The 9,997-nt window shown below is 43.3% G+C and overlaps 2 protein-coding genes across 4 annotated transcripts; both read right to left on the bottom strand.

The window, feature by feature from the left end:
* Positions 1–669: 669 nt before the first annotated feature.
* Positions 670–2,618, bottom strand: sod1 (superoxide dismutase 1, soluble). The gene is made up of 5 exons (XM_077741199.1): positions 2,449–2,618; positions 1,533–1,629; positions 1,251–1,320; positions 1,002–1,119; positions 670–925 (listed from the first exon to the last, which is right to left on the bottom strand). Exons 1-5 carry the CDS (start codon positions 2,518–2,520, stop codon positions 818–820), a joined length of 465 nt encoding a protein of 154 aa, XP_077597325.1. The 5' UTR covers positions 2,521–2,618; the 3' UTR covers positions 670–817.
* Positions 2,619–2,902: 284 nt separating this feature from the next.
* On the bottom strand, positions 2,903–9,867 carry scaf4a (SR-related CTD-associated factor 4a). Of its 3 annotated transcripts, none has more exons than XM_077740500.1 (19): positions 9,671–9,867; positions 8,499–8,582; positions 8,381–8,425; positions 8,152–8,313; positions 7,944–8,070; positions 7,740–7,867; positions 7,525–7,680; positions 7,324–7,403; positions 7,175–7,238; positions 6,872–7,051; positions 6,698–6,771; positions 6,311–6,495; positions 6,136–6,236; positions 5,956–6,069; positions 5,702–5,858; positions 5,507–5,622; positions 5,293–5,434; positions 5,044–5,184; positions 2,903–4,838 (listed from the first exon to the last, which is right to left on the bottom strand). In XM_077740500.1, exons 1-19 carry the CDS (start codon positions 9,698–9,700, stop codon positions 4,069–4,071), a joined length of 2,856 nt encoding a protein of 951 aa, XP_077596626.1. In that variant the 5' UTR covers positions 9,701–9,867; the 3' UTR covers positions 2,903–4,068. The 3 variants fall into 3 exon arrangements, with proteins under 3 accessions (XP_077596626.1, XP_077596628.1, XP_077596627.1); XM_077740502.1 differs by having other exon boundaries at positions 5,128–5,184; XM_077740501.1 differs by having other exon boundaries at positions 7,324–7,400.
* Between the last annotated feature and the right edge of the window lie 130 nt (positions 9,868–9,997).

Genomic DNA, 9,997 nt, shown 5'->3' with positions numbered 1-9,997 from the left:
AGAATGTACACTTACCATGTGTATGTAATTGTGTGAATGTGAAGCTAGGGCACATCTGTTCACTGTAATAACCAGCAGAAGATTCAATTGTGGCACCCAGCACATTTCATCATAAAATATTCCATATTTCAGTAGCTCTGGGCTCTCTTCTGATGGCTTTTGCAAGAATGAGATGTTCATGAAATGTTTTCATGCCAGTGCAAAAGCCATTAATATTTTACACAGAATGATTGTCATCAATATTTGAAGACGAATGTGTACGTCTCTCTTACTAAGCAAACAGCTTCATGCATTTGGATGGGGAAAAATAAAATAAAAACTAGTAGTGCAAAAAGGTTGCTATAAAGGTGGACTACACCACCGCCTTGTGGAGCATGTAGTATAGTGCAACACAGGTTTGAATTGAGAAGGTTAATGTATATAGTAATATGTACGTGTATATATAAATATATATATACTTCTTCCCATTTGTTGGTTCAACAAAAGCACAAGTCAATTAAAATAATTTAACTGGAAATGATTGAAATTAGACTTAAACTTAGTGCTTTTTTCAAGAGGCATGATTTGAAAACTAATGAAATATTTATGCATCGAATGCATTGTTGTATTAGTTAAACATAATGTTGGGGTTTCGCTGGGCATACATATACAATAAGAAAAACAAACATACCTGGTATGAAGAAACTTTATTAAATTTCTTTTCTCACTATGAACTGAACATCTTTTTGGGAACCAAGTAGACAAACAATCACTAAGAATAGCAAAAATTCTGTCTCAATAAGTGGTCAAAAATAAATGCTTCATAGCGTATACACATTCACTGAGTGATGCCGATAACGCCACAGGCCAGTCGCGCCCCAGCATTGCCTGTCTTTAAGCTCTCCTCGTTACCTCCTTTGCCCAGATCGTCAATCTTCTCGTGGACCTGAAAGTATGCCTATTAAAAACCAACTCGCCAAATGTGGTTGTGCATGACAATGAAAAAAACTGAAGTAACTTACCACCATGGTTCTGCCAATGATGGAGTACTGCCCAGCGAGGGAGATCACACTGTCCGTGAAGTCGATTTTGGCTACATTGTCGGGGCCAGCGGTCAAGTTGCCAAGATCACCCACGTGTCTGTTGAAGTATTTTACCACTAAAGTTTTTCCATACTATGAACGACATACTAGGACTTGCTATATTTAAACCTGATGTCACAAATATTCAAACCAGAATTCTTACTTCCAATTATTGTAAACTGAAAATACCTGTTGGCGTCCGTCGGCCCACCGTGAGACTTGTTATGCGGGTTGAAGTGCGGTCCTGCACTGACACAGCCTGTAAAAGGGGAAAAAAAACATCCTCTTGTGACACTTCCAATGAGGACAAGACACTCCAGTTCATGTTACATTAAATATAGGCACTAAAACAGTACAATTTGAACAAAGTTGATTCAACTTGGAAGACACAAGATTGGTGAAGCACTGCCCTCTTGATCAATTGGGATGAAAACACGTCCCTGGCCTTTGGTCTAAAGTAATGATACCAACCGTTGGTGTTATCTCCAAAGGCGTGGACGTGAAAGCCGTGCTCGCCTGGCGCCAAGCCTTTTATTTCTCCAGTCAGCTTCACAGGGCTCGATTCATTCTAATGGAGGAAACACAAGGCTTATGTGAGTGACAATTTACTAGCAGATGTAAACACAGCTAACTTATTGGCTGCCTTTAACATCAATAGACATCTGAATCAATTTCAGGGCCGAATTAACATTTGTTCAGGCTTGATTTTAAAGTGAAAGGAAAATTACCAGTGACAAATCCATTCCAATTTACAAGAAAGATGAAACTGTTCATACAGTTTTGTCAATGCCATTAGCTAGTGTCACATGTCGAAAAGGCCATTCGATAAGCAATGACTCAGCACTTTCATTGTTCATAACAAACCAGATGTTCTTCTTTGCATTTTAATAAAAGGTTAGATGAGATGATCAATGCAAAAATGGTTTCTAAGCAAATGAAACTGAAAGATTAAAATGTCTGACTTATACAACAGCCCTGGGAATGCCAATTACTTAACCATTTGGCGTTCAAAAGTGAAGACATTTTAATTGAAACAATTGTAAAAACTAAGTGTGATTATTAGATTTTAAAGTTGTTTCAATTCAAATGTCATCAGGGTACCATAAACGTTGCTTAATTGTGTATTTCATGAATTTGACGCGTTTGACAATGGGAGAATCAATTGCAGTGGAGGAAATTACATTAGATCTGCAAGATCACGTGTAAATATTAAATAAGGTGCTTTGTTATTCAAACTCCCTCAATGAATGGAAGCGCAAGTTATAAAACAAATCAGCATGAGGTCGAACTGGAGAATTTAGCTAGCTTAGCATACAAACTCCTACACGCCGGTGAAGTATCGCAAAATTCTCTTCGACATTCATTCAATAGAATTGACGTGGATTACCTCCTGCTCAAAATACACCGTTCCAGTGGTTTCACCAGATCCTTTCAGGACGCAAACAGCTTTCAACACCATTTTTTTGCAGTAGTTCGCAAGAAAAAAAGCAAAATAGAAGTGCGTGCAGGGATGTCAACGGCAGATGACTGAGACAACCGAGCTTTTCGCGTTGGTTCTCATTTGGGCGGTGCCCCTGGCAGCCAATCGGAGACAGGCAACCGAAAAAATCCCCATGTCTGATTGGTCCTCTCGTGGTTTGGTAAACACAATCCGGAGGTTTATGTGAACGCGTGAATAATCAGGTGGGCGTGTTTGTTTGTTTTTTCCAAACCAATTTATGTTCAGCAATATTCTTTTAAAATGAATCATGTTGTTATTCTTACATTTATTTGGTCTACTGTGAACCTGCTGCACATAACACATTTTAAGAGCATCAATATTAACTGATGAAAGCAGTCAATTTGGTACAAAAATATTTATTAAAAACACATTTTTGTGGCTGAAATGTGGAACAGTTTACATCCATGTCTTTTTGTAGGGTTAACAAAGTTCACACAGCCAAAGAACTTAAAGCAAAAGTTGTGATACCTTCTGACGCTACCCTTGCGGATGACAAATTATCATCATGAGATCTCTTGGTTAATGAGTGGAACAGTGTAAAGCATATTTACAGTGATGCAACCGAGCTTTTACTCGGTTCTTTTTTTTTTTTAATCCTACACGATTCAAATAAAATCAAACGGATTCAAGTATGGGGGCAAGAATTACAGATGCTACAAATTGTCAACGCAAAATACAAACAGTGCGTGGAAAAACATTGGCAATAAACTACTTTAAAAACATTTAAAATGAATTACTTTTAATTTGGAATTAGGTTGAATTTAGCCAGAGTGGAGTATATTTTAAGACAATCAGACATATTAACATTGACTTTCAATTTAAAAGAAAATATTTGACAAATGGTATTTAATGCAAACTGTAAAAAAAAGTAATATTTGTTCAATTGCGGTAATGTGTATCAATTAAACGTTTATTTTGCACTTTTAGCATTTTCCGTCTCTTCTAACTAATAATAAAATCATTTACATTACTTTTTTTTCATAAACCACTTAAGTAGTATAGGAAGGGGAAAGCCAACCATGACAATTTGTACTCAAATAAAAAAATGTAGCAAATTTGGAAAAAAAATAAAATGTAACTTTCATGTAGGCTTTTTGTTGCTTCTGAGTGATTTAAAAAAAAATAAAATAAAAAAACCTAATACAGTAAGGCAAGCAGACAATGATAGAATTGGGGAAGGGGGGGGGGGGTCTAAACTGATTAATTGAACACAAATAGTTGAGAAATTGAATCATCTGTAAAATAATCGTTAGTTGACGTCCTAACTAAATTTTAGTTTAAAAAAAAAAAAAGCAAATGATTGAATCTTGGGATGGAGTGGCTTTAAAACATGACGATGGAAAAAAACCTACAAACTTGATTAAATAGATAAAAGATGAAAGTAGCACAAGTAAAATGGCCATGCTGCATCCACACAATGTACAGGGAAAATATGCATCATGTTAACTAAGCACACAAGTCGCAGTTTGTGTCATTGGATCTAGATGGAGAAATTGCGCATGCCCTCTATGATGCAGCTCCCTGTTTGCTTTCAACGGGGGGCGGCGTCTCCAGGGACGGGGCAACGGGAGGCGCAGACACAGGGGTCTTTTGGGACATTTCCGTTTCTGCGGCCACCGCGTTAGGGGTCCGAAACTTGTCCATGTTCTCTAGCTCTTTTAAGCGGTCGTCGCGGTCCCACCGAGTGGCCCTCTCCCGGCGCTTGGGCCGCTCCCCTTCCTTCCCTTTCTCCCGGGTCTCCCTGCTGCCGTTCTCCCGGTCTCCCCAGTCTCGCCTGTCTCTGTCCCACCCGCTGTCTTCCAGTCTGTCCCTGGCGTCTGAGCGCTCCCCGCCAAAAGGACGCCTGGCCAAGCCGCCAAAACCTCGCTCCGGCTCCCTGAGTCCCGGGCGCTCTCCACGGAAAGGGTGGCTATCCTCGTCATTGGCTGGACGGGGGACACCCGGTCTATTGAAAGGAGGTAAGGGACCTTGAGAGGAGAGACCCTGAGGGGGAGGACCCGGTGGGGGAAGAACCTGGGGGGGTGGGAAAGGTGGTCTCATGCCATGAGGCATCGAGAAGGGTCCCTTGGGGGGTGGGCCGTCGTGGCGGGGCATCATGGGCGGAGGGGGTCCCCTGGGTACCATGTGGGGCCGGACGGGCGGCGGCGGGAAGCGTTGAGTGTGAAGCAAAGGGGGGCCCGGAGGACGCTGCATCGGCATCATACCTGGCCGGGGCCCCATCATAGTGCTCGGTGGGGGAGTCTGGATGCCACCTGGAGGGACCCCCACTTGGTTACCTGCAGACAAAAACACATTCAATTTATGCTTGCTTAAGTTCCAGACATTGCTCTGATTTTCAATTCAACATTAAACAAGAAACACTGCTAAGTTTTGTACTTATTGTTTTCACATTGCTCTTTTATCCAATTGGCAGTTTTTGGCTGACACCAAAACAATGCGGGCCATGAAGTGGGGGAAAAAAAAACACAAAGAGCTACTGACACATTGGGCCCATCTGGTTATTGAAGAATTTGGGAGCGTCTGGAATATCATCGTGTTTTCTGTTGACCAGAGATATGTCGTCACCTTTGGAAGGTGGCGGTGGAGGCATGGAGAGAGGCATGGCTCCCATTGGAGGGAATCCTAGGAGAGGAAATTGATGCTGCAATTATTAGGCTGCCACACTTCCAGTATTTTTTTACTTTGCATGCGGACATAGCAAAAAGAGAAAGAGAGTGCTTTGAATAATACCTGGAGGCATCTGCATGGGGTTGAAGCCCGGTCGGAGGAAAGGCGGTGGGGGCATTCCCGGTGGGAAAGAAGGCGGTGGGATGCCTATGGGAGCGGGGAAACCAGGGGGCGGCACTGAAGGCATGCCGAGCATTGGAGGAACCTGGGAAATAGCAGCTCCGGTTAAACAACAGTTCAACCACTAAGTGTCAAGAGTTGAAGACAGATAGCAAACCTGCGTAGAAGCAAGAGAAGCTAAAACACGGGTTTCATCTAGCTGCTGCGACTCTGAGCCACCATTGTGGTTGAGTTCTTCTGGGTTCTCTAGCGCTTTCCTTATTGTGGTCCACTCTGGAGAGCACACATGAGAAAAATATCATTAGGATAGTTTTAAGAGAGAAAAAATGAAATGTGTATGTTTATTAGCTACCTGGCGATAATGTGTCCAAATCTAGGATTCCTCCTTCTTTGAGCACCTCCAACTGCTCTTCTTTAATTTTGGACCAGGGCACATAGGTAACACCCAACTCCACATCCCAGAACTGCTTCAAATCGGCCTTGATACCCTTGTTTGGAGCCCAGGCAATCTGTTGCCGGTAACAAACAAAAGAACAAAGTTTTCAATTGTAATGTTGAGCCGAATGGAAATGGATAATTGATAGATTCCGATTTTTTTTTTTTTACCTTGATGGCTTTTTGGTTAACTTTGTAAGAGCCTCGGCTTAGCTTCTGCAGGGCCCTGAAGGCATCCTCTCGGTGGATCATGACAATGTAGGCGCAACCTCTCGGTGGGATCATCTATAGAAAACATGGCATTTCAGTCTAACCTTTAAAGTGACGTCTCACTCATTTAGCTTAACTGACATTGATGGAGTCAATCTGTCCAAACTCCTCCAGCAAAGAAGCCACATCATGCTGCTGAGTCCTCTTGTCCAGCTGACCCACCCATAGAGTTGTACTGCAGACTGAAGAGCACAAATGTTAAGCTCACCCACCAAAAGGGAAAAAATAGTCCACATGCTAAAGGAATGGTACTCACTGCTCAGCGTGTCATTCTTGACCGGCGGGAGGCCTTTTTGACGCCGCTCCCTGTCACGTTCCCTCTCCCTGCGTTCTTCCGAACGAGAGCGCGGGGAATGGTGGCGTCGGTCCCGGGATCGGGAACGCCTGTGACGGGAGCGCCGCGTGCGGGAGTTGGATCGAGATCGCCTTCTTTTTGGGGACCTGCTCGAACAAAGTAAATCAAAATACATACATTTTATTTCTAATAACAAAAATAGTCACCCCCTATAATGGGTGAAAACATGTTACATTTTGTGTAAAAAGTAAAGAAAGCCCCAAAGTAAATTCTCTCCCTCTATTTAAAAAAAAATACATTAATCCATAAAACCAATTTATGGCCAATTTAGTGCAACCACTGGTTTACCTCGAGTCTGACCGTGATGTTTTATCATATCTGCCTTCCCTCGTGGAGGAACGGTCTGCATCAATAACCATCTCCTGAAAATGGCACCAAGAGTGCTTAGTCATTTTGATCATTCACTTTTAAACATATTTCATAAGCCCAGAAGGACTGTTACTACATTACTGTGTGTCTTACCTGCTGTTGCTGGGCTGAGTGGGGAGGAGGTGGGAAAACTCCATGGAAGCCAGGAGGTCCTCCTGACCCGGGGAATGGCTGGCCCGGTGGAGCTTGACCCATAGGAGGCATCATTCCTTGGTAGCTTTGTCCTGGCATTAGCCCATAAGCCGGAAGCTGGCCATTAGGAGGGAGAGACCCCTGTAGTAACAAATGATGAAATTGTTGGATTAAATTGCCTACAATTTGTTTGCCGACTAAACACATGCGGTCCTAAATATTGTGGTTATATGTGAGATATTGAATTAAAATCTGGAGTGGTACCGGCTGTGAGAGGTCCTGAGTCATGTTCATCACAGGCGGCTGGAAGCCTGGAGGCTGTTGCATACTGCCATCAAGACATAAAAAACATCATCCATAAATTTGTTCTTTTTTTTCTTCCCGATTTCATCAATAATTGAATCAATCCTTACAATGATGGCTGCAAGACGTCATCCTTGCAATCGTCTCCAGCTTCTGGTTCGTCGTCGTAGTCAAATCGATCCAACAACTTCTATGACAGAAGGAGTTAACCCATCAACCGCCAGCGATAGCTCTGATTCATTTGTTGTCACCCTCCCGCTTCAAATCAAATGCATATCTTTCAACTCATTTATATTGACAGCATAGCTCACCTTGTCAAATGCCGATTTCTGCTGGGCGGCTTGGGGAAGATGGAAGTTTCTGAAAACGGGGGCGACGCTTGGGGTGTCTGGTAAGAATGGAGCCTGAGGAACAACTTCCACTTGAGTAGACTGCTGCTGCTGCAGGTTCTGAAGCATCTGCTGGAGCTAATAAAAAGACTCAGTTGTCCACATTATTCCATTTATCCCAAGAATGGTCTACTCACCTGCTGACCCTGCGTGGACTGGAAGAGCTGTGCTACGGCAGTGAAGGGGTCCTCCTTCTCCAGCGGCGCCATAGGGACCGCCCCAGAGTTCATCGCGTGGTCTTTGGTCGGAGTCGGTGGAGAGGACGCTGTAGGATCAACATTTTTATTATAAATTCAGATCGACTTGGCACAAAATGAGCGTTACGAGCGGTCGATGACAACCTGGATCGTCGCCGTACGGAGCGGCACCGCTGCCCGTGCCTGCAGCCATGTCCAAAAGAGGCTGAATGACGTGGCTCTTGAACACACCATTCTTCTGCCATAAGTTGAGTACACGCACGAGCTTACTCTGCCGAGATCATATGGAAATTTGTGTTAGCAAGGAAAAAATCATTGAAAAGTGTTTTGTTTCCATTGGTGTCATTCTTACCCTATCCTCCAGAGGACAAAGGCAGAGGTTCTCAAAGGTGCCCAAAATGTTTTTGGTGAAGCGAGGTCCAAACACGTCCTTGTCGGCGCCAAACTGGTGCCGTGACTGGCGGACGATGGAGTCCACCACGTACAGGCCAGCTACTTTGTACTCTGACTTACACTGCACATGATATATATGTTTATATTATGAATTTGATTGGTTTGATTATTTCATCTGATGGTCTTACCTTTTTAATGAATTTCTCAACAATCTGGACCACATGTTTGTAGAGCTGCAAAAAAAGTCATCATTGAATACAATGTATATGCATGGGTATTGGATATGTAATGATGGGGTTTCCTTACTTTCATTGCCTTAATAGCAGACTTGGTGATGGAAATCATCTTGGCGCGAGATATTGGCGGTTTAGTGTCCATTAGGGAGAATAACTACAAAGGAATAGACAAAAAGCATGCATTTTAAATGAAGTATTTTTTCTTGACTTTCATGTTGCATTTTTTCAATGAAAGGAGCAGCTCTTTGATTTTTTTTGGTTGACAATGGAATTGGTGGGGTGTATTCCTTTCGTTCAAATGTAAAAAAAAAATGGTGTTTTCAACATGGCTTGGCCTTGACAAGGTCGCGGGGGTGCCGGAGCTTATCCCAATTAACAATTAAAAACTATCATTAATTTGAGATCCGAAATCCACATTACGTTTTAGGGTCAGTCAAGCCACACTTATGATTACAGCAGTTCACTACTGTGTTATAATTTTGTTTACAGACCAAAAACAGCCATTTATATGTAAAAAATACAAAAATCCCTGTTTGTGTTGTCAGCCCCATAATACCACATAAAGTCAGAAAGAAACATGCTCTTTGATATATTGTTGTCGTTGGAAAAAAATGCATTTATGATTTGAATTCAGCTCATAAAACAAAATCGCCTTAAAAAATATATTGCCCAGGCCTAATCATAGATGGTGAAGCTTCACCATAGGTGTATGCACACCGTATATGCATTTGCCCGGGTGGCACTGTGAAAGCAGCAAGCGTTTATTGACGCATTTGCCCCTCCTCACATTCGCTGGCCTGCTTGACGTGACAACAAAGGTACTGGACGTTGAGCTTTTCATCGTGTTGGAGCCCCTGCACGGTTTACCGTTGTAATACGCTTTTCAATAGTAAGATCTCCCGTGCGAACATCTCCACCGACCGAACATCTCACCCGACATCATAACCACAAAGTGATGAACCTTAACGTTGTAGTCTTTAGTCACGCGAGCTAACGTGTTGTGAGGGAATGGTACCGATCGGGCCTCATGTTAACAAGCAAGGACTATTCTTTGTGTTCAATAACGGCGATGATTTAAAAAAAATGAAATATGAAAGCAATACATGCTAACGTGCGTTTAGAAATGACCATCGAGCACGAAGGCCGAGAGTGAGGCCCTATGAGCCCCGCCAAATGCGCCCTCTCCGCCGAAAACCTGAGTGGCTCTAGCGCCGCCAAAGTGAGCCTAGACGTGGATCTTACCTCCTGGTTGAAGGCGTTGACGGCGTCCATGGTGGTCCACCGGCCCCCCGCGACGACGTCCCCCCCGATCGCACCTGCTGCCGCCGATGTTTATCCCAGCGAGGGCCGGCACAACATGTCCGCCACTCGGAGCTAAGCGCCTAGCCTAGCGATGGAGCGGAGCAGGTTAGCTGCGCGTGCGGGGTGGTCGGACACAGCAAAGCATGCTGGGAATTTACACCAGTTAACCGATAGGTGTCACTGTTTTTCCACAAATGGATTTTAGACTTTTTTTTAAAACACAAAATTACAATTTCTCAATGAAGTTCAAATGCCATCAAACACTTT

This window comes from Stigmatopora nigra, chromosome 19 (genome assembly GCF_051989575.1).
Source record: "Stigmatopora nigra isolate UIUO_SnigA chromosome 19, RoL_Snig_1.1, whole genome shotgun sequence".
In the NCBI taxonomy this organism is placed as follows: Eukaryota; Metazoa; Chordata; class Actinopteri; order Syngnathiformes; family Syngnathidae; genus Stigmatopora; species Stigmatopora nigra.
The sequence above is the reverse complement of the archived record's forward strand: the minus strand, read 5'-3'. Positions and strand labels throughout refer to the sequence as shown.

What these genes read in the sequence shown, in the direction of transcription:
- sod1 (XM_077741199.1), bottom strand. Translation starts at nt 2,520, where the DNA reads ATGGTGTTGAAAGCTGTTTGCGTCCTGAAAGGATCTGGTGAAACCACT. An exon ending in CGGTGTATTTTGAGCAGGAG is followed by an intron (nt 1,630 to 2,448) that starts GTAATCCACGTC and finishes TTCCTCCATTAG; the next exon opens with AATGAATCGAGCCCTGTGAA. An exon ending in CTTTGGAGATAACACCAACG is followed by an intron (nt 1,321 to 1,532) that starts GTTGGTATCATT and finishes CCCCTTTTACAG; the next exon opens with GCTGTGTCAGTGCAGGACCG.
- scaf4a (XM_077740500.1), bottom strand. Translation starts at nt 9,700, where the DNA reads ATGGACGCCGTCAACGCCTTCAACCAGGAG. An exon ending in TTTGTCCTCTGGAGGATAGG is followed by an intron (nt 8,071 to 8,151) that starts GTAAGAATGACA and finishes TGATCTCGGCAG; the next exon opens with AGTAAGCTCGTGCGTGTACT. An exon ending in TCCGTACGGCGACGATCCAG is followed by an intron (nt 7,868 to 7,943) that starts GTTGTCATCGAC and finishes TTGATCCTACAG; the next exon opens with CGTCCTCTCCACCGACTCCG.